General features: G+C 39.1%; 3 protein-coding genes across 6 annotated transcripts; 2 read left to right on the plus strand and 1 right to left on the minus strand.

Annotated features, from left to right (window-relative positions):
• The first annotated feature begins 7,217 nt into the window (after window positions 1-7,217).
• LOC147509676 (E3 ubiquitin-protein ligase, putative (DUF1644)) lies at window positions 7,218-11,699 on the plus strand. Of its 4 annotated transcripts, none has more exons than XM_086601925.1 (4): window positions 7,218-7,441; window positions 8,533-9,621; window positions 9,713-9,749; window positions 11,362-11,699. In XM_086601925.1, exons 2-3 carry the CDS (start codon window positions 8,711-8,713, stop codon window positions 9,747-9,749), a joined length of 948 nt encoding a protein of 315 aa, XP_086458051.1. In that variant the 5' UTR covers window positions 7,218-7,441; window positions 8,533-8,710; the 3' UTR covers window positions 11,362-11,699. The 4 variants fall into 4 exon arrangements, with proteins under 4 accessions (XP_086458051.1, XP_086458052.1, XP_086458054.1 ...); XM_086601926.1 differs by having other exon boundaries at window positions 7,246-7,441; window positions 11,357-11,699; XM_086601928.1 differs by lacking the exon at window positions 11,362-11,699 and adding an exon at window positions 11,030-11,343 and having other exon boundaries at window positions 7,246-7,441.
• A 5,325-nt stretch (window positions 11,700-17,024) lies between these two features.
• LOC147509677 (uncharacterized) lies at window positions 17,025-18,028 on the plus strand. Its single transcript, XM_086597880.1, has 3 exons — window positions 17,025-17,288; window positions 17,447-17,582; window positions 17,748-18,028. The coding sequence occupies exons 1-3, from the start codon at window positions 17,025-17,027 to the stop codon at window positions 18,026-18,028; spliced, it is 681 nt and encodes a 226-aa protein (XP_086454006.1).
• A 4,645-nt stretch (window positions 18,029-22,673) lies between these two features.
• On the minus strand, window positions 22,674-25,451 carry LOC147509678 (cytochrome P450 704C1-like). Its single transcript, XM_086601930.1, has 6 exons — window positions 24,701-25,451; window positions 24,370-24,585; window positions 23,967-24,254; window positions 23,551-23,874; window positions 23,242-23,445; window positions 22,674-23,151 (listed from the first exon to the last, which is right to left on the minus strand). The coding sequence occupies exons 1-6, from the start codon at window positions 25,052-25,054 to the stop codon at window positions 22,945-22,947; spliced, it is 1,593 nt and encodes a 530-aa protein (XP_086458056.1). The 5' UTR covers window positions 25,055-25,451; the 3' UTR covers window positions 22,674-22,944.
• Window positions 25,452-26,152: the final 701 nt, after the last annotated feature.

Below are 26,152 nucleotides of genomic sequence, written 5' to 3' on the forward strand. Positions count from 1 at the left end.
CTTCATCTTTATATCGTTTTTCTTTATAGGGCGGTTAAGATTTGTTACAACCGATACATTTGTTTGGCGTAAGTAAATATCTACAAGACTTTAATAGTTTAATATCTTTGTTTTCTTTGTTTAATGTGCATTTTAAATGCTCTCGCGTAAGGTAATGGAGGATTCAAGGTCATCATTGCCAAATAATAAAACTTCGATGTCGATAACGTTAGGGTTAATAACGATCCAATACAAATGACGGAAAAAAAAAAATGCCTCTGTATATCATCCTCAAAGTTGTACACTTCTAGCTCAAAAATACGAAGTTTCTACATTTCCCGCATTCAAATAATAACACAGGAAAGTTTAGGGGCCGGTTGTTAGGTCCGGTAGCTACATTCTCAATCTTCCTCACAACCAAAAGACCATCTCCAAGCACCCTCGATAAAATAAGAGAAGAAACAAACACGCTTAGGAGGAAACGTTATCAACAGTTTTCCACAACAAGGACCCGATAAATCAAAAGGTGGCTTCCACTAAAAAATGAACTTACCCCAAAGGCGACATGCTTATTGTCGAGCCAATCAAATTTTGAGCACGTTATGAAGAAGCTGCGAAGTAGCAAAAAGAGATTAGACTGAATAAGAGACTCATGAACTATTTCATCTAAAAGATTAGAAACATCCCAAGTAAAACAAAGAAAATTTGAGGAAACCTCATTTGTAATAAATAGCCAAATTGTCTATGTTCAAAAGTCATGTGCAGTTTACAAAAACTGGTATGACTTTATCTTGAAAACATTGGAACATTGTGAATATTGCATTTTGGCCTTAAATAGGTTATCGGTTCGTTTTCCTTCTTCTCTTTTGGGATCCGAGGGTACGCATTTGTCAAGCAGCGGACCAAATTCAAGCAACTACCGCTTGCCTAACGTATTTTCACCTAGAATAAAGGCTTGGTTCAAGTTGAAGGCTCAAGTTCAAATCTTTGAGCATATGCAATATCTCAAGAAACTCACTTAAACAATTCTCTACTTTAAAGCCATGTGCAATCTGGAAAACTGTAGTACTGGCTGGGCTATGGATTTACTCACCGATATTTGCAATCAAAGTTTCACAACTCTTGCTTTTTCACATAATGTAGAATATTAGCCTCTTAATGTGCAGAAATCCAGCTTTTACACCTTAAATACTAAGGGATAATTTGGACCCAGACTTGAGGGGAAAAACAAGTCTCAAATTGAACATGTAGACTTAGATTAGATCAAAGTAACAAATAACAAATAACGAAATAGTACCGGCATCCATTGGTGTTCGGTCCGCTATTTGCACGCAACCAAACAAATGAACAACAAAAGGATGCATTAAGTTTGGAAGTATAAGTTAGACTAACTTGAGCAGGAAACTAAAATAGTTTACAATAGACCGAAAAGAAAAAATATACACCGAGATACTTGAAGTTTAATTTGAGCAACAACTCTTACCATCGATAACAAGCCGGGACCGGTATGCGCAGAATGAAATTTTCATCATCGAACTTACTTCCATTTATGGATACACACCCATTACCATCGATTCAAACATTAACAACATTGTCAAATAGAGTCAAGAACAAATATGAGAGTGACGTTATAAAAATTGTGGCAAATATAACCTTGAAAGGGTTTGGTGGAAGATTCTCAAACAAAAAAATCATCCAATTTTAGGCACTCCTACCTCCTACATCATCTAACCGTCTACGTGTGAGGAAGATGATGTAGAAAGTAGGTCTCAAACCTTAATACGATTGTCCTAGATGATAAAGGAAGTCCACAACGTTTGAAGATTGATAAGAGATACCAACCTTTAAAAGTCACCACCGTATCATAAAATCCTTGATCACCCCACGTGAAACCGACAATTTTTGTACCTAACCGGTGTTACCCCTTTTCTCGCAAATCAACTCCAACGAATTGAGACATATTATCAAAAACAAATATCCTCGTGTGTAGCAACAACAGAAACTATTGTTGGTGAACTGAAATCGTCTTATGAGGATCGACGCAAACACCATCAGGATTCCGGGAAGATATACACTTTGTAATTTTTATCCATATAATATTTTGAAAAGTAATAGTGGGAAGTAACACACGAGAGATTAAAGGAAAGTATTTCCATATACCCTAGTGATTATTAGCGAGAATAAAAGAGGAATTTTCAAACTACATAATAGGCATTATCAGATTTGCAAAATTTGAACACAAAAGTGAGTCACGACAATTTTATTGCCCTAAAAAGAAGAGAAGTAATAGGGAGCTTTGTTCCCATGCAATTTGATCTTTATCCGAGATTATACCACCTCAATCAACAAAAAAATAAAATAAAATCTCCAAACTATTTTGAGCCAAATCCGGTTTCTTTAAGAAACTTCGGAGTTCGAGACCAATATTGACTCATTTGGAACCCGACCCAACAAGACCAATGTGTTTGAATGATGGTAAACTCCTCTTAAAACTAGCCCAATGTCATCAAAATCCACTAGACATCATTGACTAAGCAAACAAAGGTGACACAACCAATCCCTATTTTAAGATTTTTTTATTAAACATATCGATCATCATGCGAATCTTAATGTCCGATTTTAGCTAAACCAAGGTGAAATTGTGATTCGGGCCGGGGTATCCAACCCCTTAAGTTTCAAACTTTTGAAGATGCACTTCACTTGTAGAGAGAGAAATGTGTAGCACTCATCGCATAAAAGCCACATTACATTTTTTGATCCTCGGAAAAACCATGGATATATATCTGACCACAAATTAAAGTTATAACTACTCAAGCGGAATAAAAAGGGCGGTTTGTATATCAAGTGTGTCGACTTACTGTGTGGTTCGATCTGATTTAACGCGCACGCAAAACAAACAGATACAATGTCATCGCCCGATTTTTTCTAAACAATTAAAAATAATGAATATTTGAAATATAAATATCTCAAACATCATTATGTTCAATTGTCTAAAACCCGAGCTATGACGGGTGATACAACACATGTCAAAACCTAAAACCCACATCACAACGGGATCAACTTAACAACAAAAATCTCCAAATTCCTCAACTATCACTTTATTCAGAACTTTCTTCCATCCCAATACAAACATAAACAAACTTTAAGAATAAAAATTTCCAACATCGTATTCTCATGTCATATAAAAATGTAACCTACGTTATTACATCATTCCAATAAAGAATCGGACCTAAAAGAAAAACTAACGGATCGCTCGGTGCATCTAATCCCAATCCGCCATGATTCCACGCGCTTCCACCTATGTTCCCAAGAACACACCCACGTTGCCAAAACAAAGCAAACATGGGTTGACAAATTGAATTTCTTTGGTATGAGTAGAACTAACTACATATAAACATTATCATACTTTAATTATCCAAACAACACTTTCCCTCTATCATAACCTAATCATTCTCACTTGGAAGGCGCGGTAGTTAAAGTCATCTCAACCGCATAGTTCTTCCCAAGCAAAACTTATATTATCTTAACTCATTCAAATCACTCGCTTTTAATATCTAAATAATTGAATTACACTTACCGATATCCGGCCAGTATAAAGGGTAGGACCGGCCGTCCAAGACAAAATATTATTAAGTCCTACCCTCCCCAAAAGAAAGTTAGAACTTGTATATAACATATGTACATATCCTATATGTATTCAAAAGTAAGCCCAAACACACTTGCATCATCAAATAAATTTCTCTTATCACTTAATCAATTACTTTTCTTATACACCCACCCTTTAGTACCTACTCCACGATTTGCACTCCACACATTTGCCAAATCACACATCCTGTGTGCCCCTCTCCCAATCGAATACCACAATATCATAGCCATCTACGGGCTTTCATACACATATTTCCATTTCCTCTTTGGGCACAAAACTTCGGGTCATTCATGGCCCATTCAATGAATACCTTAGGTCATTCCCCACATTCAAGGAATACCTATCATATCACTAACGGGCCATTCATGGCACATTCAATGAATGCTACGGGTCATTCCTACCACATTCAAGGAATACCCAATCCTACATTCCCGTACACTCAAGGAATACAACTAACCAAGGCGAATACCTTAGTTCCTCTTTAGGGCCAACACTACAATGGGTCATTCATGGCACATTCAATGAATACGAGGGTCATTCATGGCACATTCAATGAATAATTTTATATAACACTAACGGGCCATTTATGGCACATTCAATAAATGCCCACCTACATATGACATCATCGGTCATAAAACTCAATTCCAAAACTTGAGGCGGAGAGTTCTAAAAAGGGCGGTAAGTTTTGTTTACGATTATCAGACTTTATCAGATATATTATTTCGGAGAGAATGTAGGAATATCTTGATTCAATTATTTTTGTTTACGGCGTTATTAATTTCGGGGATGTCTTAGTGTCATAACGCGTTGCATATCATAAAAATGACAAAATCACATAGTAGTTAATACACATACACACATTATATATAGAGGTCTTAGCCTAAAGTCAAGTATGCTAATAGCCCTAGACCTATCTTAATAACCCAAATCATAATTCGAGTTAAAAGTCAACTCTGGTCAACGGTCAAAGTCAACTCTGGTCAAAGTCAACACATCATGGTCAACGTCAAAATGTCATTGTCAAAGTCAAACTGTCATTTCCATGTTCGACAAGTTCGGGGTCATAGCCATGGTTCATGGCTAAGGTCAATGCATGGCTCAATGGGCTCATGGTTAAGGTCATAGTCCGGACCTAACCGAAGCCCCAAAACCTTAGAACCCGAAAGTCTAAAACCAACTTATTAATTCTACCCGACCCAATTGGATCGATTTAAGTCCTAAGGACTGGTCCCAAGCTATATTAGAACATAATCGGGCCCAACCCTCTAAAATAGAATCCGCCCAAACAAAACCAAAAGAAACCGCCCAACAAAAAACAACCAAAATCGGGCCCAAAACCAACTAAGGCCCAAAACCAAATAATAGAACTTTGGCCCAACATACAATAAAATCGCCCATAGAAACAAACTAACAAAGGCCCAACAAGAAGTTCTAACTAAGATGAGCGATCTTGTTCATCTTCTAGCTCCATCACCGGCCACCACTTTCAATTCCGGCCACCACTCGTGCGCCCTATCATTCAAGCTAACGGTTTCAATCCCCTAAAACCCAAACAACATTAATAAAACCAAAATCCCAAATCGTCAAATCCCAACATCACCAAAATTAGATCCGGAAGAATTCCCACCGCCATTAATGGCTTCTCTCCGAGCTTTGGCGTACCCCATCAGCGACCTCACTCACTACCCCCATTCCTCAAACAAACAACCCACGACACCAACAAAACAGTTCACAACAACAGTTAACATAAAAATCAAAACCTCAGGATCGCAGTAATGGTGTTCGGCGCCATTGATGCCTGTTCAAGGCTCCCAACAGCCCAACCACCGTACTCCAACCCCCAACAATCCATCAAACCCACTCATCAGTCCACAACCAAACACCAACAACAAAAACGAGTTCAACTCGCCACCATCACGGTTTTCACAACCAAAACTGGGCTTCCTCGCGACGCCATTAGCGCTGTTGAGCGTGAACAGAGCTACAATGAATTTAAGTTCAAAGTCGCCCGCCATTAACGCTTCTGCCGAGCTTCAAGCTTCCAAAGCTTCAACATTTTAACAGTTCAACAAGTGTTTGACTAGAGTTTTAACAACTCGGCGTAAACACGACGTCGAATAAAACAATATAATGAACAAAAGATAAAAGCGTAAACCTTAGGCGGTATAATCGATATTCGAAAACGATAAAATCCGGTGATATAGCAAAATAGCTACTCACCATGAAAGCAAACTTCTATTTAATTCCTCCGAAGTCCGAGCCGTCCGCCGCTCCACCCTCGAGAAATCCAACCTTTCATCTCGCTTCCATTTTCATTATTTTATTATTTCTCCGAACCCCTATTTTAGAAAAATGTGTTTATATACTTGGGTCCCAAACCCCAAGCCCAACAACCTTCGGGCCCAAAACCAAGCTCATGTATCCCGAAGTCAATCCGAATGAATTTTTAAAATAAATAATTAAATTAATTAATTAAATAGAAAAATTCGTATATATAAATAAAACACGGGGTGTTATATACAAGGTCAGTCTTCTTCCCTTCCCTCTCCTTAAACCTCCTTTTCTCAACCACCACTTCTCTTCCAGCAAGACTCACATCCCTCCTCGAAACAAAAACCCCACTTCCATAACCACCACCACCAAGACCAAAAACCCAATACCCTAATTTCACTAAAGCTCTAAAAACAATAACAATTACAAAACCCCAAAGTAAAGTTTCACCTAAAAAACGCAAGTGATGACTACTGACATGAAAAAATCACTCTTCATAATCAATCAGAACCAATGTTTTGAAATCTTCCAATGCTTCATTTCGATGAAATGAATCTATTGTATTTGTACTTTGAAGTGGCGAAATCCGAGAGAGAAATATAATAATCTGAGAGCAAGAAATATCTTAACAAAATATAGTATGTGTGATTTAAAAGATTTCAATTGGTTCGGTTTGAAGGAAAACCTACTTGAATTATGGGCGTTTTTTCAAGATAGATTGTGAGAACAGTCATGATGGAGGAGAGATTGGGAGATTGGAGGCGAAGACAAAAGAAAATGAGAAAATAGGGGGTACGGTCAGACACAAACGAAGGGTTATTTGGGGGTACGGACAGACACAGGAGAGAGTGACACGTAGCAAGTGGTTTTTTTGGTGATTTAAGAAAAGCGACCTCAAGAGTTCGCTACGCTCACGGATTAACATTATGATGCCCTACAACGTTTTGACTATCCAATCTTAGAACAAAGTCATTGGCTCTAACATTGTTATCCGTAACATTCTGCAAAGTGTTTGAGTAACTCGACAAATTGTGATGCCAAAAAAACAAAAAATGTCAAAAGCAAGTGGGACAAATGCTTCTAAGCATTCTCTATGTCGACTAATGTAAATGATTTCAAAGTTGTAACGTGTAGGATGTTTTGGGTATTATAGTGATGCGGATGTGTGTGTGAAAAGATTTACATTTTCCATTAGTCAGCACTCAGCACAGAAGGAAATTAAATATGAGTATTTAAATCTCCCAAGCTGCTACTAGATTTTTCCAAAAGGAATATTACCCAGTGTGATATACGGGCATAAGAAACACAAAACAGTTTAATTAAATAAGTAAAGAAGCAGTGGATCACACATTCAGAAAAGTAAAAATATAAACAAGAAAAGGCTTGGAGTTGCCAACATTTTAGACCAGCACTCCCTCACCTACCCACCAAGAGACGACTCGGCTCTCTCATAGGGTTTCACGGACAAGAAAGAAATGATTCCCCTCAGCCAAACTTAATAATTTCGATCCCTTTTTTGATGACCCCGGCTTCTTTTTCATCTCGGTAAGATTCTTATTCAATTGATTGGGTTTTCTGTGACAAATATTTATGATCAGAGGGGTAAAATAGTCAATTGAACTAGATCATCTGCTCTTCTTTGGTTGTTCAATTATTATTATATTAAGATGATGGGATTTGAGTTTTGAGTCTTGATTGGTTAATAGTTAAATATGTATGCTTTTTGTTAATTTACTGAATACTATGTTTTCTAGTAGAATGAATGCACAATTGATGTCTAGATAATGCTGTGGTAAATATAGAAGCAGAGTGTTATTCTTCTATACTTTCTTTTGTATCATTTTTCACCCGTTCAGTAGAATATGTGGTGCCCACTGGTCAACACTTGGAAGGTTGGGCACAACGAAATAGGGAATTTTAGGGAGTAGGGAATGAACTTCTACTAGAAAACCGCTATGTGGTGTAGGCCTATGTTAGATTCGACTTAACAAAGGAGGAGGAAAAGAAGGTGATGATGGTGTTGGAAAAAGAAAGAAGAATAATATAGTGATGATAGTGTAGGAAAAAAAATAAGAAGAAGGTGGTGGTGGTGATAAGAGAGAGAGAGAGGGTGGGTGGGTGAAATTGAGAGAAAAATGGGAGGATTTTGGGAGAGAGCCTTGAAAATGAAGAAGAAAAGTGTGACATGGCAGCATTTGCAATTTTGGGCCCCTTATCCCAAGAGACGCTCCTAACGTTGGTCAATTATCTAACTACCAAAAAAATAAAAAAGGAAAAAAGAAAGCGCAGACATGTGGTAGAGTCTTTTTTCACCTTATACTGGATGAGTTCCGTGGTTCATCTTCTCTGGTTAATGCCATGTTTTGCTTGTGAAACACATGTTTAAGGCTAATATCTTTAAAAATAACATGTGTCTTTTCCGTGTTTAATACGTTAAGACTTGAATTGGCTGTTTTCTCTTTTAGTACATATATTTATTTATTTATTGCGCTGTGTGTTTTGTGTAATTTGTCCTGAAAAGCCTTCAATACGTTGACAGGTTTATATACATTTAAAGATGGTGAGGTATCATGTAGCTTGAGAATTTTTTTTTCCGGTGTGTACTAAGAACTCTTTGAACTATTTTTCATTTGCAGATAGTTAATAGTTATTCAGATAATGGGCATATACCCTGTTAGAGCTTAGGACCTATAGCGAAACTGTTTTGTACTACTGTTGCATCGATGAGGTTGAACATTGTCAGAGCAACTTAGTGTCCTGAATAGGGACATTGTCATTTTAAGTTTAGAAGGATCAATTTGTAGGTAGACCTTTATGGCTTCTGGCACCTGTAAAGTGAAGGAGATTCCGTCCAACCGAACTAACATGGAACCTGGTCAGTTGAATATTAATTGGGAAGACGTACTTTGCCCCATCTGTCTAGACTTTCCTCATAATGGGGTCCTCCTCCAGTGTTCTTCATATGATAATGGGTGCCGGCCGTTTATGTGTGATACAGACCACACTCACTCAAATTGTCTTGATCGTTTTAAAATGGCACATGGGATGTCAGCTGACGTTAAAGATCCTTCACCATCAGACACAAGATCTCAGGAAGGTAATCCATCAACAGAGTCGCATGGAAATGCCCCACCTACTTGTCCGTTGTGTAGAGGGGAAGTTACAGGATGGATTGTTCTCAATGAAGCACGTGCTCATTTGAACAAAAAGACAAGGTGCTGTGAAGAGGCACATTGTGCGTTTATTGGAAACTACTTGGAGCTCCAGGATCATGCTAAGCTTAAACATCCCCATGCTCGTCCATCGAAGATAGACCCGGCTCGCCAACTGGATTGGGATAATTTTCAGCAGTCCTCTGAGATTATTGATGTTCTCAGTACCATTCATTCAGAAGTACCTCATGGGGTAGTGTTAGGGGACTATGTCATTGAGTATGGGGAAAATGATATGCAAGATGAGTTTGAGGACTTCCCTGGGGATGAGGGGAATTGGTGGACATCTTGTATCCTGTATCAGGTATTTGATAACTTTAGGGCATCAAGAAACCGAAGAAGGTCAAGAGCGAATGAGACAAGGAGAGGACGGCAGCGACCAAGCTACGATGCTTCAAATTCAGACGAGGGTTCTGTGACATCTGTAGATATTGTGGAGTATAGAGTTGATGACAATGATGTCGAGTTTTTCAGTTCACGTATGCCCTCTAGGGGGAGCTCTGGTCATCGCAGGTTGGTAGTGATTTGATGGTTAAATATGTACTTCTTTTCTCATCGTGTTAATGTAGTTAATATATTTTGTGTCTTTGTTTGCTTATGGCAGTAGTCGGAGGCGTCGTTCCCGCTTCTACGACCATTAGGTATGCAGTACCATATGTATTTAGTTATCTTTCATGAGGCTTGTTTAACTGTGCCTTAATGTTTGTTCGGGTCTTATGTTCAAATTCTGGAATTGCAGTTCTCATTTTATCTGATGATTTGCGTTGGTACTTTAAGTTTCAATATAGACTATAGAGTACCAAATTTTGTTCTTTTTGATCAATGCTACATTTTTTATCTTGATAGGCCTCATAATAATCATTGTTGGAGTTGCTATCTACCTTAGATTTGATAATTCATAATATGTTATAAACATTTGATTGCCTTGCTAGAGGGATGAACGCCTGTATAATATACCAATCTATCAATTGTAACATTCTGGTATGTCTTCCTTAAAACTTTATTACCTCGTCAACACTATTTAACTTTAGTGCATCTCCAATGCGGTCCTTACTCTTCAAACCAAGTTAATGTCAGGAGTGAAAGCTAAAGAAAATCTCTAATCCTATCCTTAACTCCTCCTATCTTCTCCAATTTAGGGGAAGTCGACTCCCCGTGTGTGTGGGAGTCTAGTGTGAGGCATGCGGAAACTTGATCTTGCATCTTTATTGTTTTCATTCAAATGGCTCTTTACCCCTTAAGGACAGAAATAGTAGGGAGCACCTCCACCATGCCAAATTTTGGACATTATTGGGCAATTCAATTGCATTGCTCGTGAATGATGCTTTTGACAATTCAAGAAATGCTTGCTTGGATGCTCTGACATCAAATTGAACTGGTTCTAGATCAAATAGACGGTGAAGAGCTTGCTAGGAGTGAGTGTCAAGGAAACAGTATTCTTGGGTTACTGCCTTTCAGATTCTCTGAATATGGATGTTGACCCTTTCATTATTTTATCCTGACACAGTGCACAGTGATACCTTCCTTCTTCTTCTTTTTGGTGTGTGTGTGTGGGGGAGGGGGGAGGGGGGGGGAAGGGGAAGGGGATACACGATGGATCCATTCGTTTGGATGTGCAATACTTTTGTTTTGCTGCCCTCACAAGCAAATTCAATGTCCTTGACATTTAGGTCTTGCTCGAGGTATCCAGCAAAAGCTTACACATGAAATCATGCATGAATCAATTTGTCGACAATTGTCATGAATGGGACTGGGTGTGCGTTGTAGAATTCTGAATCTTAGCTGTAATGATTTGGATTTTATTTTGTTGTTTACATCTTCTTCTATGGAATCACCTCAGACATTTTAACTTGGCCTTATAGCGAGAAAGCTAAAACAACCTGTGTACAACATAGCTAAGAATTTCTTTGCAATCATTCAGGTTCGCGGTCGTAAGAAGTTAAGCACTGTTGAATGATTATTTTCTTTTTCTTTTTTCTCTTGTTTTTTGACAAGTAAGCACCATTGAATGATTCATTTGGCTTCTTGTTATTGTGGGCACTGTGCATTTTCTTAATGAATTTCCATATGTTTTAAAAAGCAGAGATAATAGTGAATAACATTTCTTCTTCTAATGCATAGTCCAGATCTGGGTTGTAATGCATACTTTGTAAAAATAAATGTAGTGTAATTATCCATTAATGTTGTTCTTCTTTCAATATATCAAAACATATGGCTCATCATTGTTTTTCATGATCCATTGGCCAAGCCTAGAAAAAAACAAAGTGGTTCTTTAAAAATTAAGAAGGATGAAGCTATTCAAGCTGAGCAGGGAAAGACACTGGATTGTTGGTGCTGTTTAAGCACTCTTCATGGGCCAAATAAGATTCAAGTTCCAACATGTGCATGGTTCATCAGGAATGGTTCATGCATACCTTTCTGTATCTGATGAGATGTTCTTAAGCTGACCTTGTGACAATCTTGTTTTTCTTATGTCTTGGTGTTGCTGTCGGTCTGTTTTTTTTTCTCAAAACTTGTAAATTGTGCGGTGTACTTGTATCAGACTCTTAATTGAATGTCGATGGGAAACCACTGTATGCCATGCTAACAAAGTGCCTTGTAAATGATGTTCATCTATATCATCTTTTGCCAGTTACTCCAGAATTATATTCTTGATCAGCTTAAATAGAATGGAAAGCCAGCTTAAATAGGCTCCTTTCCTTTTTGTTTTTGCTAATTAAGCTTCATCTTTCCCTGCCTTTTTAGGATAGTTCTTGAGCAACTTCGAAAGACAGTAAATAATGTATCTTTATGAATTTGAAAACCCGATTGAGAGAACAAGGAGGCAGGAGCTCATATGCTGAAATGGCCAAGAGATCGACTTTAGTAGAAACTTTTCACTTACCAACTCCGGAGAAAATTGGTCACTATCTCTCCAAAAGCTCTTGAAAGAGGACTTGAATACTGTAAACTCTGCCTCATAGTAGAATAGACCTTTCTAAAGTCTCCCTCACCCCCATAGGGAAAGGCGTCATGTTTATTCGGTTTTCTAATGGAGAAGACCTGAACTCAGTATGGAGTGGGGGCACATGCTACTTCGATGATACTCCGCTGAGATTGCAGCAGTTGACACCAAACTTTAACCCTGAAGTTTAGGTGCAAACTCACTCATTGGTATGGATTAAACTTCCCGGATTGGGGCAAGAGTACTGGGATCGAGAAATTCTTATGTCCATCGCCAGGTCTTAAGAGGTAGTATGGTTACTTTGCAAGTTTGCTTGTAGATGTCGTTCTCTCCACTCCCATACCAGAACAAATATATGTGAAAACTCCCCTTAAAAACTTCTGGCAGTCTGTGGAGGTTGGCAAGCTGCCAAAGATGTGTAGTCATTGCAAGGTGGTTGGGCATCTAGTCTCAGAATGCAGAAAGCTTAAGGTGGTCATAGCAACAAAAAAGAAAAACAAGGATGTTATTATCGATTTAACGCCAACTGAGGTTGCTCAGCGCCTAAACCTCCTAAAAAACAAAATAGAATATGGATCCCAAAAGCAACTCTCTTAGGCGAGGCTTTGGGCAACATCAAGGATGCTATGCCAGAGAATGTTGTAACGCAGATTGAAGCTGCTGTTCTTAAGAGCACTGAGGTCCCTGTAACTGAAAAGGCCTATGAAGACGAGGGAGTAAATGATATACAATATGTTGCGACCTCTAACAGGTTTGAGATACTAGAAATTCAGAGCACAGAGAGATAGAAGAGGGAACTACGGCTGTCCATGGAGATGCCACATTGCCAGTTGAAACCAAGTTGGCGCCCTTGGACACAGATGAGTTGGATGCATATCTTAGATGCACACTCTGAGAATAGCTATCATACCCTTTTGTCGGACTTCAATGAACAATCACAAGTATCAGAATCTGAGACAGATAGTCCTGGAAGTTCTCTCTTCACTGAAACTTTCATACATGTGCCATTGTCACCTAGGCCTATTCCATCAATGGCTGAGACAGAATCAAATCTTGTTCTCCTACATCTAAAAATTAGTGGGACTAGTTGGGCTGATGAAGCGGAGGCTCAAGATCAGAATGAGGAGGATGAGGGCTAGGAGCAACCAAGAAAAAGGAAAGGAGGGGCCAAAGCTCATCACAAAGCCATTCAGCAAATATCAAGTCATGTCTCACCTGCAAGGACTAGGTCCAAATCAGGTTTGAGGTCTGATTAATTCCCATCTTTTTTCAATAAATCCAATCTCTTTAATGAGTTGCTTATTTTGGAATATTAGAGGTATCTCGAATGACAAAAGCAAAAAAAGATTGTCTAATCTTATTAAGAAGTGGAATCCTGACATTGTTGGTATTGCGGAGCCCAAAACAAAAAACATTCCTACCAATTAATCTATTCCATTCACTAGGTTTTTCTACAAACTATATCAATAATGGAACAGGGAATTCTATTCCTAATATATGTGTTTTTTGGAAAGTTGGATTGCCTCCTCTTACTCTCTTTTGCAGCTCTAACCAGCAGCTCACTGTGCAGTTACAAGGCTCACTTTTCTGCTTTGAGCGTGCCAGCTCATTTTATGTGAAAAGAAGAAGGTTATGGGAAGATATACATGTTATTTGCTTTAGGAATCTGCCACTTCTTATCATTGGAGAGTTTAATGCATATATGTCTCTTGCGGAGAAGAAAGGAGGGCTTTGGCCTACTGTAGCAGCAAGGAATGACTTTAAAGTAGTTTTGCATATCCGTCATGATCAATGGAGGTCCACGAAGCTACTTCACAGCAAGTAGGGGTTTACGGCAAGGAGATCCTCTTTCACCTCTTCTCTTTGCCTTTGCAGAAGATAGTCTCAGCGGAGGTATAGACTTTCTAGTCTCTCAAAGGAAAATAAAAAGAATGGTCACACATGCCAAGTATTGTAGTCCATCTCATCTCATGTTTGCCGATGATATTTTTATGTTTTGTAATGCTGATAAAAGATGTCTAACGTCTCTTCTAGATTTGTTAGACAGGTATCAATGCTCAGCTGGCCAATACATTAATAAAGACAAATGCAAAGTCTTTTTGAGCCCCATGACTACATGCAAAAGGGAATCGATAGAGTCATTTCTGGGCATAAAGGAGGGTGGTCTTCCAGAGCAGTATCTTGGTGTGCCAATGATCACAGGAAGGGTTACTAAGGCAGCTCTTGTGCCTTTAGTTGATAAGATAAGGTTGAAAGCATCTAGCTGGGCTGGTAGGATGCTCTCTTTCCAAGGAAGGGTTGTTCTTGCAAGACATGTGCTTAACAGCATACCATAGTTCATAACCTTGCTATATACAAGTGGCCTTCTTTAGTTATTGAAGAGTGCGAGAGAATTATAAGGAACTTCATCTGGTCTGGGAATCCTGCAGAAAAGAAACTTATGACTCTCAACTGGGAGAAAACATGCAAGCCAAAGGAAGAAGGAGGACTATGGCTGAGAAGACTCAAAGACATTAATCTAGCTATGTCGATGAAACTGTCTTGGAGTCTAGAAAATGATAACAATGATTGGGCATTCTACATGAAAGGTAAATACGGTGCAAAGAATGATGAGTGGTCACGCTACAAGACTTCCACTATTTGGTCAGGCATCAAATGGGCCACAACTGGACCATTGGCAAAAGAGCACACAATCTGGGCCATTGGCACTGGAGATGAGATAAACACATGGAAGGACAACTGGACAGGATCTGGTGCTTTCAATCATGTTTTTCAGATGACTAATGACTTCTGGAGACAGTGCAGAACACGACTTAGTGAATGCATACACAATGGCCAGTGGAGGTTTCTAGCAGATATGATTCAAATTTTGGATGCTGCAGGAGTCAATGTGAATGAATTACAAGCCCCGAATCCCACACAAGCTGATGCTAAGATCTAGATGCCATCTACTAATGGTACCTTCTCTGTCTCTACAGCACATGAAGCAATTAGAGAGAAGGCAGAAAAGGTGAACTGGCATACTTTCATTTGGAAAGCCAAGCTGCACCAAAGTACCCAAGCAATTGGATGGAAAATCTTTCAAGGCATTATGCACACTGACGACAAACTGAAAAAGAGGAACTTTAAGATCGCATCTAGGTGTTGCATGTGTCTGCAACATGAAGAGACACAGGACCACATCCTCTTCAGGTGCACTTTTGCGAGAGAGCAGTGGAACTACATAAAAGACTCTTTCAAGTTAAACAAGGACATTTACTCAAAGACAGATGTAATTAACTCTTGTAAGACCAGAAGTCCGCTCACTAAAGGCATTTGGACTGCTGCAGCCATTGCTTGCCTTGTGCATATATGGAAGACATGCAACAGAGTTCTATATGACGATGGGAAAGCAGAGAAGGGGCAAGTAAGAATGCACATCAAAAGGGCAATACTACGTGCACATGAGTTATCTGATGGCACCATGGACAACACCACTCAGGGACTTGAAGCACTACATGCCTTGGGACTGAGAAACAAGTTGAGAAGAGCACCAAGGACCCTCGAGTGTTACTGGACTGCTCCACCACCTGATTATCTAAAGGTCAATGCGGATGGTTGCACCAGAGGTAACCTTGGACCGGCAGGTTGGGGAACAATCTTCAGGAGACATACAAGAGAAGTAATTGGAGTACTCACTGGAGGGATTGGAATTGATACAAACTATGTGGCTGAATCAAGAGCAATAGTGGAAGGTATAACAAAAGCAGTGGATATGGGATACACAAAAATATGGGTGGAGTCAGACTCAACTGCCGCAATCAAAGCATTCCAAACCAACTCAGTGCACTGGAAAGTTAAAGCCGATTGGGAAAGGATCAAGGGAAAGGCAAGTATACTTCTTTCAAGCACATGGAGGGAAGTAAAGTAAACTTTGCAGCAGACTTCTGTGCAAAGAAAGGAGCAACCTTAACAAATGGACAGAAGCAATGGTGGGAAAACAAGCCTAGGTTTGTACATAGAGTAGAGAATCAATACTCTACCTATTTTAGATTTATTTCTTAAATTTTATGTTGGAGTGATCTACTAAAGGCACTCACAAGATGTAAAACGTTTTTCTTTTTGCTATCTTATACTATTACCCTTTAGCAAAAAAGAAGATAATAATCAACTGCTTGAGGCACCAAGCACAGGGTATTTCTACACTTGGACTAACAAGTAGTTGGGTAACAAGAAAATCATGGGCAAGATAGATAGGGCTTTATACAGCGCTGAATGGTCCTTGAAATATCCAGCATGGTCTTACAAAGTTTTGTGTAGGCTCTGTTCAGATCACACCCCTCTCATTAGATGGCATGAGAACTACCAGAAGTCGCGCAATGCTTCTTTCAGATTTCACAATATGTGGACAACTCACCCGAGATTCATGGATTTGGTGAAAGACAGCTGGCAAGAACAGATTGATGGCAGTCAGATTTTTGCACTAGTGTAGAAACTGAAGAGGTTAAAGAGAGTTCTAAAGGCTTGGAATAAGCTAGTCTTTGGAAAGTTGGAAACGAGGATCAAAGATGAATCTACTAAGCTTGAAAGACTACAGTTGGAGTTTCAAAGCCACACAAACAATGAAGATCTTGCAGTTGAAGTTGTGAATCAAGATTTCGCAGTAGAAGCACTTCTTGAGCAAGAGGAGCAAATGTGGAAATAGAAAGACAGGGGAAACTGGTTGGATAAAATGGACAGGAATACTAAATATTTTCACGCACTAGTAAACATGAGGAGATCTAGATCTTATATGAAGAGTATATACAATCAGGAAGGGGCCTTACTTAACTCTTAGGAGGACATAGCAAATTATGTAGTGAAGCACTACAAAGACAAATTTACAAGAGAGGAAGTTGCAGCAGACCCGGAACTCCTGTATATGATCAGTCCTATTATAACAGCAGCTGAAAATCTCACATTTGCTAGATTTTCATCTCCAGAGGAAATTAAGATGGCGGTATTTGCATTGAACCCTGACAGTGCCCCTGGTCCCAATGGATTTAATAGACACTTTTATCAAACTTGTTGGAGCATTGTAGGACCAGATCTTGTTAAGGCGGTGAATTATTTCTTCAGAAGAACCAGAATTCCATCTAGCTTCGATGCCAGTTTTCTGGTGCTCATTCCAAAGGAGAGAGATGCTTCTTCTCTCGGGAAGTACATACCTATTTGTCTGTCTAATTTTGCTTATAAAGTTATTACTAAAGTTCTAGCAGTAAGACTAGCCCCTATTAATGCCTCAAGAGTCATTTCTAAAGAGCAATATGCCAACAAAACTCTCATGAAGCCATAAGCTTAGCATCAGAACTTATTAATGAGCTTAAGACTAAAGGACATTGTGGAAGTCTTGCTCTCAAGCTTGATATTTTCCAGGCGTTCGACACTCTTGACTGGAGATTCTTATGGTCTGTGCTGAAGCAATTTGGCTTCAATAGTTCTTGGATTAACTGGATTCAAGGGGCACTTTCAAACAACTCAGTCTCTATTATGCTCAATGGAGGTCCAAGAGGTTTCTTTACAGCTGAGAGAGGGGACCCCTCTCTCAGCTTTACTTTTCGCTATTGCTGAGGATTGCCTTTGTAAATGTATTGAAACTATGGCCAGAAAATAAAATGCATAATACAGATGATCATACATTCTAGCTACGCTAGTCCTACTCATCTTATGTTTGCAGATGATATATTTATTTTTTGTAATGCTAACAAAAGATACATCAAGAATGTTGTGAGTGTATTGGATAGATATCAAGTTGCTGCAAGTATCAATAAGGACAAGTGCAAGCTCTTTCTTAGTCCTATGACTAAAGAGAGGAGGAGTACAATAAAAGAACTCCTTGGAATCACAGTTGGTGTGCTTCCAGAAACTTCTCTTGGAGTCCCTTTGATAACAGGAAGAGTCACGAGGGCTACATTAGCACCCATGATGGACAAAATCAGATTTAAAGTTTCTAGCTGAGTTGGCAACTTATTATCACTTCAAGAGAGAGTTCTACTTTCAAAACATGTGCTGAATAGTATGCCAGCTCACAACATGGCTATCTATAAATATCCTGCCTTAGTCATCAAGGAATGTGAGCGTATTATACAAAACTTTGTATGGTCGGGCAACCCTTCTTGCAAGAAGGTAGTCACTACATCATGGAAGAGAACATGCATGCCTAAAGAGGAGGGAGGAATTGGCATTCGCCAACTGAAAGACATCAATCTTTCTATGCTAATGAAGATGAGCTGGGCTATGTTAAAAAAGAGCAACGATTGGTCAACATTTATGCAAGGTAAATACAAGAAAAGAAGTGGAACCTGGGCTAGAAACATGACTTCAAATGTATGGCCTGGCATTAAATGGGCCATGAATGAGGTACATTAACACTCGAGTTGGGTAATTGGAAATGGCAGAAGCATCAACATTTGGAGGGACAATTGGATTGGTATGTACAAAAGCTATCATGGAGCTTTTGCCAATGGAAACAAGTTTTTGGCAATAATATTATGCCACTTTGAGTGACTGCATTGAGCATAATAGATGGAACTTTCCCCCATCTCTCACCGATATCTTGGGTATACTTCGAGTTGAGATCTCACAACTTCAACAACCCAATGAAGAATGTGAGAATGAGTTAGTTTGGATGCACACACCAACTGGAAACATCTTGGTTGTTTTAGCTCATGAGGAAATAGAGAGTAAAAGGGATAAGCCTTATTGGGCGAGTTTTCTTTGGGAAGCAAAACTACATTCAAGAACTACGACAATTGAATGGAAAATTTTGTTGGGTGCAATTAATACTGATGATAGGATGCAAAAATGAAATTCAAATTGGCCTCAAGATGTATAACATGTAAGGACAACACGGATACTCAGTCACACACTTTCTATGAGTGTGCCTTTGCTAGGCAATGTTGGAATTATGCTACAAACACATTTGCGGTGCAATATATTCCAGGTAGCCACACCGATCGAGTTTGCAGAGATTGGGGTTAACCTTGATCCGCAAGCTAAGGCTCTTTGGAGAGCAACTACTATCTCGTGTCTAGTGGCTATCTAGAGAAATAAGAACAAAATGATTTATGAAGAGGGGAAACCTAACTTCCCATTTGTTTGTCAAGTAGTTCGAAGAGGCATCAATTTTGCAAGAAAAAATAAAGAAAAAGAAGAACCTAATTCAAAGTCAGCACCCATCTATTCCTTTGACTATAGAGTGTTATTGGCTTCTACCACCCATTGGAGTGTCAAAGGTTAGTGCAGCTGGAAGCACAAGAGGTAGTCCTGGCATCGTAAGATGGGGATTTGTCTGCAGAGATCATACTGAGAGGGTTCATGGTGTTGGAGCTGGAGGAATTAATGGGTGTCGATACAACCCATAATGCTAACTGCCAAGCTATTCTTGAGGGAGTTACACACGCCACCTGTATGGGATGGAGGAATATATGGGTTGAATCCCAATCAAAAGCGGCAGTTAATGCTTTTCAGTTGGATGAAGTCCACTGGAGAATCAAAAGTGCATGGCACAAAGCAAAGAGTAAAGTGGAATGGTTGAACATCACTCATACTTGGAAGAAGATTAATTTCTTAGCGGAGATAAGTGCTCGACAAGGATGCAAGCTGGCAACAGGGACTAAAGCTTGGTGGCATGGCAAACCACTCTTCCTGATGCAAACAAAAGACGCAGCGGCAACTTACTACAGACAAGTTTAATAGCTTAAGTGTAGTAGCTCATAGAAATCCATTCCAAGGACCTAAAATACAAATTGTAACTCTTCCCTTTTATATTTTCCTTCTGCATCTCTCTCTGTGTATTTTTCCAGTTATAATCAAAATTACCCTTTAGCAAAAAAGTTGAAAATTGTATTAAAAGTGGTATAGCCATATAGCAGGGGATGCAATGTTTCTGGAGTTAGTCCATAATGATCGTAGCCAACTCACTGTCAGGTAGGTTCCATAAGGAGCCTCCCATTTATACATCCATGAGGACTTCTCATTACAAGATACGCTCTCAAATTCGTTTAGCCTAGATGCGTACTTTGCTGCCAAGTCCGCTGAGATATTAGCTTCCCTCATAGTGTGTGAGATGTGAAGCCTATTAATTCTGTCCTGACTGATCTCAAATCTGACCTTAAGCTTGCAATGAATAGCACCTTCTTTAGCTTCCGTGACCACTGCTGCAACATTTGATTTTATCCAGATATCCTCCCAGCTCTCCATTTACAGATATTTCTAATGCCTCCACTAGTACCAAACTTTCTGCCCAATGGGGACTTCAAGTGAGGGAACAGGAGTAACTTAGGTTATTCTAACCCTGCGATCTGGTGTACCTTTTTTCCTAAAATAGACGTTATTAGTTTTAGGTTATTAGATCCTATCCTCTTCTCTTTCCGTTTTTTTTCCTTTTTGGGTAGCCCGGACCACGGTAGAGATTCGATCTTTATCCTGATAACCATTCCGTCATGGCTTCAACCTCCTCATCCCACCCCTCTCTCTCCCCACCTTCTCCTTTTCTTTGGAGCTCTCTGTTTCATAACCGTAGCTCGGTCTCTTCAACAACCACCGAAGTTAAATAGTTTGCGCACCCATCTTTGAAGATGGGGCTGGCAGTAGTTCCACAAGATCTCATCGATGAAGGTATAAGTGAATGGAAGGACACGGTGGTAAGGTATTTCTTGGATAAGAGGTTGGGTTTCCCTTTTGTGAAGAGTACATTGGAAAGAACTTGGAAACTCAAAGGTACTATGGAGATAACTACGGACGAGGGAAGCTTTTTTTTTATCGGGTTTGCTATGATTGAGGACAAACAAATGGTGTTGGAAGGTGGCCCTCTCTTCATTTGCAGGCAAGATATTTGTAATTCGCCTTGGTCACCGAGGTTGAAGGACAAAAAGCAATATTAACACTTGTTCCTATCGGGCAAAAATCTTCAAAGTTCCAAAAGAACTCGGACAAAGAATGGCCTCTCATATTTGGCCGCCTTTGATTGGTAAGCCACTCTGTATGGATGGAACTACATCGGAGAAAAAAGGCTGGACTTTGCAAAGGTATGCGTTACTATTCCCCGGACTTCGACTTCCCGCGATCGGTAAAGCTTAAGCTTGGGGTAAACATGTTTTTCGGATGTGGAGTATCCTTGGAAGCCTCCATCTTGTACCATCTGGCGGGGTCGGTTTGGGCATGCTACAAACAAATGTCCAGCCTTCACCACCTCAGTCCGGGTTCCTAGGGGAAGAAATGCTAGAGCACAAGAAAGGACATTATCATTCTACAGCGACTCGACTCCTTTGCCGCCTTTGCCTCTCGCCTCGAACTTGAAATTTCTTCACCGACTCTGATTCGAATTGTCGGTCGCAGCACCCAAAGACAACAAATGTCAATGTAGCTTCGCAAATGTCAATGAAGCTACGCAATCGGACCGCTTCTCGGTTGGCATCCTCGAGTTCATCGAGGTCGGACATGGTGACACAAATGGTCAAGCGAGGCGGCACCAACAAAGAGTTACTCCTCTTAACCAACTCCCAAATAGTAGAGAAATAAACATGTATGAAGGGTTAGTTGATGGAAATGAGGATGTAGATGACGATCTCTCAGAGAGTGAATCTGAGTTGTTTGGGGATACGTATATAGGGGCTCCAACGATTGCATTGCCTAAGAGCACATCAAAGTATGCAGCGCTTTCTGAGAATTAATGGACTACTGTGAAGCCAAAAAGAAGCAAAAGGATCCAAGAGCGTTCTTCAGGAGAAATAGAGCCTACACTTGCAATGATGAAGAAGGTTAAGTCGTTAACTAAGAACAAAAAGATGAGATATTTTGAGGACTACACAAAAGAGTTTTGGGATGACACTTTGGGACTCACTTATGTGTGTTGTGCTTGCGAAGGTTTCTTTTGTAACTATGAGAAAGCGCAGACTCATCTTAGGAAAGATCATCCTAAGATTGTAAAGGAAATCATGACTAGGAAGTAGGATTCTTAGCTCTACTTTCTTAGGGTTCGATTGTAGCATGTCTAGTGATCTCAGGTGTGTTAGGCTTATAGTCTGTCGATTTGCGTCTATGTGTACCTCCTTTTAATGATCAAACTCTTAGGGAGATTTGTAAGGTTTGCCCTTTTGCAATATAAACCGGTGGGGGGGCCTTAACCCCATAACTTTTTCAAAAAAAAAAAAAAAAAAAACTTTCTGCCCAATAGTTGTTAAGATCCAAATTTTTGCAGATGACCTTAAGGAACTCCACCGACACGGTTTATGGCAGTAATATCGTAAACCCGGAATCACCCGGAATCCTATTTACTCCTATTTTATATTTTTAGGCATAGAGCCATTACGTTGGTGCAGTCTCCAGTTCTCGGTATAAGGTGCAGTCTCGCCCTCTTCCTTTTATATATCGACTGTGCTTACCCAATTATATATTGGTTGATGTTTTATTTTTGAAGTCAAGAAACAATAATAAGACTGGTTATAGTATATACTAAGGCTTTCTAAGGACATGTTATATAGTCTCTTGAGCAATTATAGTGTCGTCCTTTAAACAAATTAATAAGTGGAAATTAAAAAAATTGTTCGAGACACTATATAATATGTCCGTTTTAGAGAAAACCTCATAGTTCTATATATACTTGTTATAAAATGCAATTTATTTAGGGAAGAAAATTCTTCAATACAGATAGAATTCATGAAACATTAATATACAACTTGTTACCTTCTCATTTTATTTCTTTTGAGTTCTTAAACATTATCGTATCAGTATATCACACAAGCTAGTATCTGCATACTTTTAGATTTAGAAGCTCTCTTTCTCATACTTGGAACTCGTGAAATCCATAGTACATTAAAAGATTAGCAATAGCACATCAAGACGAAAAGACATCAAGTCATCAATCATCCATATTAAGCATCGACTTCCTTGGTCTGTCCCAGTCTTGTAAAGGCTCGAACATTGAGGGGGCCGTCAATATGAAGATTGAGCATGGTTCTATAGTTAACTGGTTTCTTCTCATCCTCTAACTTGAACATAAAACAGCGTAACAACAGAGCAGCGTAGATCTTCATCTGTCTGTAAGCAAATTCCTTTCCCAAACAAATTCGGGGGCCAGCCTAAGAAGAACAAAATATCGTGTTTTGGTTAGACCAACTTATGTAACTTAAACATTCGGGATACACATATTATCATATTTTAACTCTCACCTGGAAGGCTGTAAACTTGAAAGGGCTCTCACTGTGGAACATGCCATCTTCATCAATCCATCTTTCAGGACGAAATTCTTCTGCATCCTCACCCCAGATGAATTTCATTCTTCCCATGGCATAAGGCTGATAGGCAACCATATCTCCTTTCTTCACACTGAACCCATCTGGCAAGGTATCATCCGAAAAACAGATTTTTGCATCCTGTAACACCACCACCACAGCAACTAATTAACACTAATTAATAAAAATAAAATGGGGATAAGTATTGTGCTTGCATAAATGAATAGAAGATATCGGTAAACTTACCACGGGAACTGCTGGGTAGAGTCTAAGCGTCTCAGACAGAGCTGCATGGAGATATTGCATCTTCTCAAGAACTTGATCATCGGTCACTTTAGCCGAGAACTCACTAAAGGAAGTAGTATCCGTCACTTCGGCTGCGTCCTTCACTTCTTGTGCAATCTTTTCTTGTATGTCGGGATTCTTGCACAATGAGTAAATGAACCAGGAAAGAGTGGTAGCGGTTGTGTCTCTACCCGCATTTAAGAAATTGAGCACTATGTCCCTCAAGTATTTTGGATCTGTCTCGTTTAACTCCAGAAACCTCGACATAATGTCTTCTTTCTTCCCCTGCCATTCCCAAGTGTTACAAATCTAAATAAAATGAACTCAGTAATGAAGTTATGTAGTCTGAGAAGAAAAGAACTATGAAGAGCACTCACAGAAGAATCATCATCTGAATTGGAGACTTTTTCGATCTTAGTACGAATTAGTTTGTATATGAAATCATCAATAATTTTGAGATTATTCTTCATTGTTGCTTCAAATCCAACATTAAAGTACTTCTTGACCGTCCATAATATGTCAACGTAGCGCCAGAGTGTTAAAGCACTTGTATCGTTGAATGCATTGGCAAATATGGTTCCTTCGTGTGATCCATAAATACTATCCAGCTCTATGCCGAATCCAACTTTAAATATCGAGTCCAGGGTTGATTTCATAAATAAATCCTACAATAAAAAGAGTTCATTGCTCAGTCCTCAGGGTATTATTTATGGTGGCATATAATTAATCTTCAGTTCTTCACTACTACTTCGAATGTATAACATTCGTTGAAAAACTTACTTGAATATCAACGAATTTCTTTGCGGAAATGGCCTCTGAAATTATCCCAGCGACTTTTTCAGCATTTCGTCGGAAGACTGCACTGCTAAAATCCCTTAAGACTTTAGTAGAGAATTCATAACTAGATACCTTCCTTTGATGTTTCCACTTTTCACCATCTACAGTGAAGATTCCATCACCCAACAAATCTCTCAGAATGATGTAGTTATACCATCCCTGAGAAAGAAACAACGTTGAGTCTATATCAAATGTTATAGCTAAGATATTTACTGGTTAGTACTGCCCTAATATTTTGAGGAAGAGGTCCTAAGATGCTGTGGTCAGTGGTTACCTTGCCATAGTTTGGGAAGTTTGATTTTAGGATGTATTCAACATTTTCAGGATCAGAAGTATAGACTTCACTTCGAAAAGGGCTGAGCAACCTGTATGTCCTGTGCTTGCGAGCGAGGTCAGTCATGTAATGGTGCAATCTTTTGAAGTTGAGAAGTTGGTTGATGACGGTACCACCAATAGGGTGGTATCGCTTCTTATCTAACAGTTTTCTAACGACGACTGTAACTGTTATTAGAACAAGTAGTGAAGCTATAGCTGTGGGTAAGGTGGTGATGATGGTGGTACTTAGTGACTCCATTAAGGAGATGTTGGAATGTTGGATGAAGAACGGTGTGCTCAGCACTTTATCCATGTTATATATATATGGGTGAACTAGTATTACCCTCCACTAGATGAGCCAATTAGGATTTCTCGCCCCACTAGATAAGAAATTAGGGTCTCTCCTCTAAATACAAAAAAAAAAAAAAAAGTAAAAGTGGGTTGACCGAAATTTTTTTGTGTGTATTTAAGAAGGAGACCTAATTTCCCATATAGTACGGAGAAATCCTAATTGGCTCATCTAGTAGGAAAATAATACTAGTTAACCCTATATATATTATATAAAGTGGGGAAGTATGATTTTTGATGATTTTTGGTAACAGTAACTTTAAAATCGTATCGAGTCAAACAAACATTTAGATCTTATCCCATTCCATAATACAGAGTCAAACAAACATTTAGATCTTATCCCAATCCATAATACAGCAGCCTCAGCTCTTGTGATGCCTTGTCGCTGAGCTAGATTTATTGCTTTTACGGTTATGAAGATTAAATCTCAAGAGAGCACCTAATATGGCTATATAAGTCTGACATAACTAAGCGACAACTTAATCACCGTCTTATAGGTACAGTCCAACTTAGACTTTCACCCGACGTGCAATGACTAGGGGAAATAGGTTGAATTGTACCACGATACGAATTCCAGAGTTTGGTAAAGACAAAGACCGATTATAGAATGTATATGTATATTTAAGTCTGACATAACTAAGCGTTCGTAGCAGCCGGGGTGCTTGAAAAGACGGAGAACACTAATAATTTGGTCTCGATGAAATTATTCCAGTTTGATTTGAATATTATCTTAAACATCATTTAGCCAAAGGAACAAAATATAATTATTCTATTTTGGAGTCTCTAGTTTGTTGAGAGATTTCACTAGTAAGTCACATCTCAACCTTAATTATTCTCTATCTCAAATGACTTCTCTTAGAGATCACACCAAGCAAGTCACCCATCCAAAACTTTGGTAGTTATTACAATAAATTTCAATAGAGCAATAAAGGCTACTACTCAATCCACAAAGAATCAATAGCAAGCAATAAATATGAAAGTAAATGCAAAGAGACACAAAAATTTAAAATGGTTCGGTAAATGTTACCTACATTCACACAAGAGCCAAGTTTTCTTTATAGTA

Source organism: Coptis chinensis, chromosome 3 (assembly GCF_015680905.1).
Source record: "Coptis chinensis isolate HL-2020 chromosome 3, ASM1568090v1, whole genome shotgun sequence".
NCBI classification, from domain to species: Eukaryota; Viridiplantae; Streptophyta; class Magnoliopsida; order Ranunculales; family Ranunculaceae; genus Coptis; species Coptis chinensis.

What these genes read in the sequence shown, in the direction of transcription:
- LOC147509676 (XM_086601925.1), top strand. Translation starts at nt 8,711, where the DNA reads ATGGCTTCTGGCACCTGTAAAGTGAAGGAGATTCCGTCCAACCGAACT. An exon ending in GGGAGCTCTGGTCATCGCAG is followed by an intron (nt 9,622 to 9,712) that starts GTTGGTAGTGAT and finishes TGCTTATGGCAG; the next exon opens with TAGTCGGAGGCGTCGTTCCC.
- LOC147509677 (XM_086597880.1), top strand. Translation starts at nt 17,025, where the DNA reads ATGGCGGTATTTGCATTGAACCCTGACAGTGCCCCTGGTCCCAATGGA. An exon ending in TTATTACTAAAGTTCTAGCA is followed by an intron (nt 17,289 to 17,446) that starts GTAAGACTAGCC and finishes GATATTTTCCAG; the next exon opens with GCGTTCGACACTCTTGACTG. An exon ending in GCTCAATGGAGGTCCAAGAG is followed by an intron (nt 17,583 to 17,747) that starts GTTTCTTTACAG and finishes TTATGTTTGCAG; the next exon opens with ATGATATATTTATTTTTTGT.
- LOC147509678 (XM_086601930.1), bottom strand. Translation starts at nt 25,054, where the DNA reads ATGGATAAAGTGCTGAGCACACCGTTCTTCATCCAACATTCCAACATC. An exon ending in ACTTCCCAAACTATGGCAAG is followed by an intron (nt 24,586 to 24,700) that starts GTAACCACTGAC and finishes TTTCTTTCTCAG; the next exon opens with GGATGGTATAACTACATCAT. An exon ending in AGAAATTCGTTGATATTCAA is followed by an intron (nt 24,255 to 24,369) that starts GTAAGTTTTTCA and finishes TTTTTATTGTAG; the next exon opens with GATTTATTTATGAAATCAAC.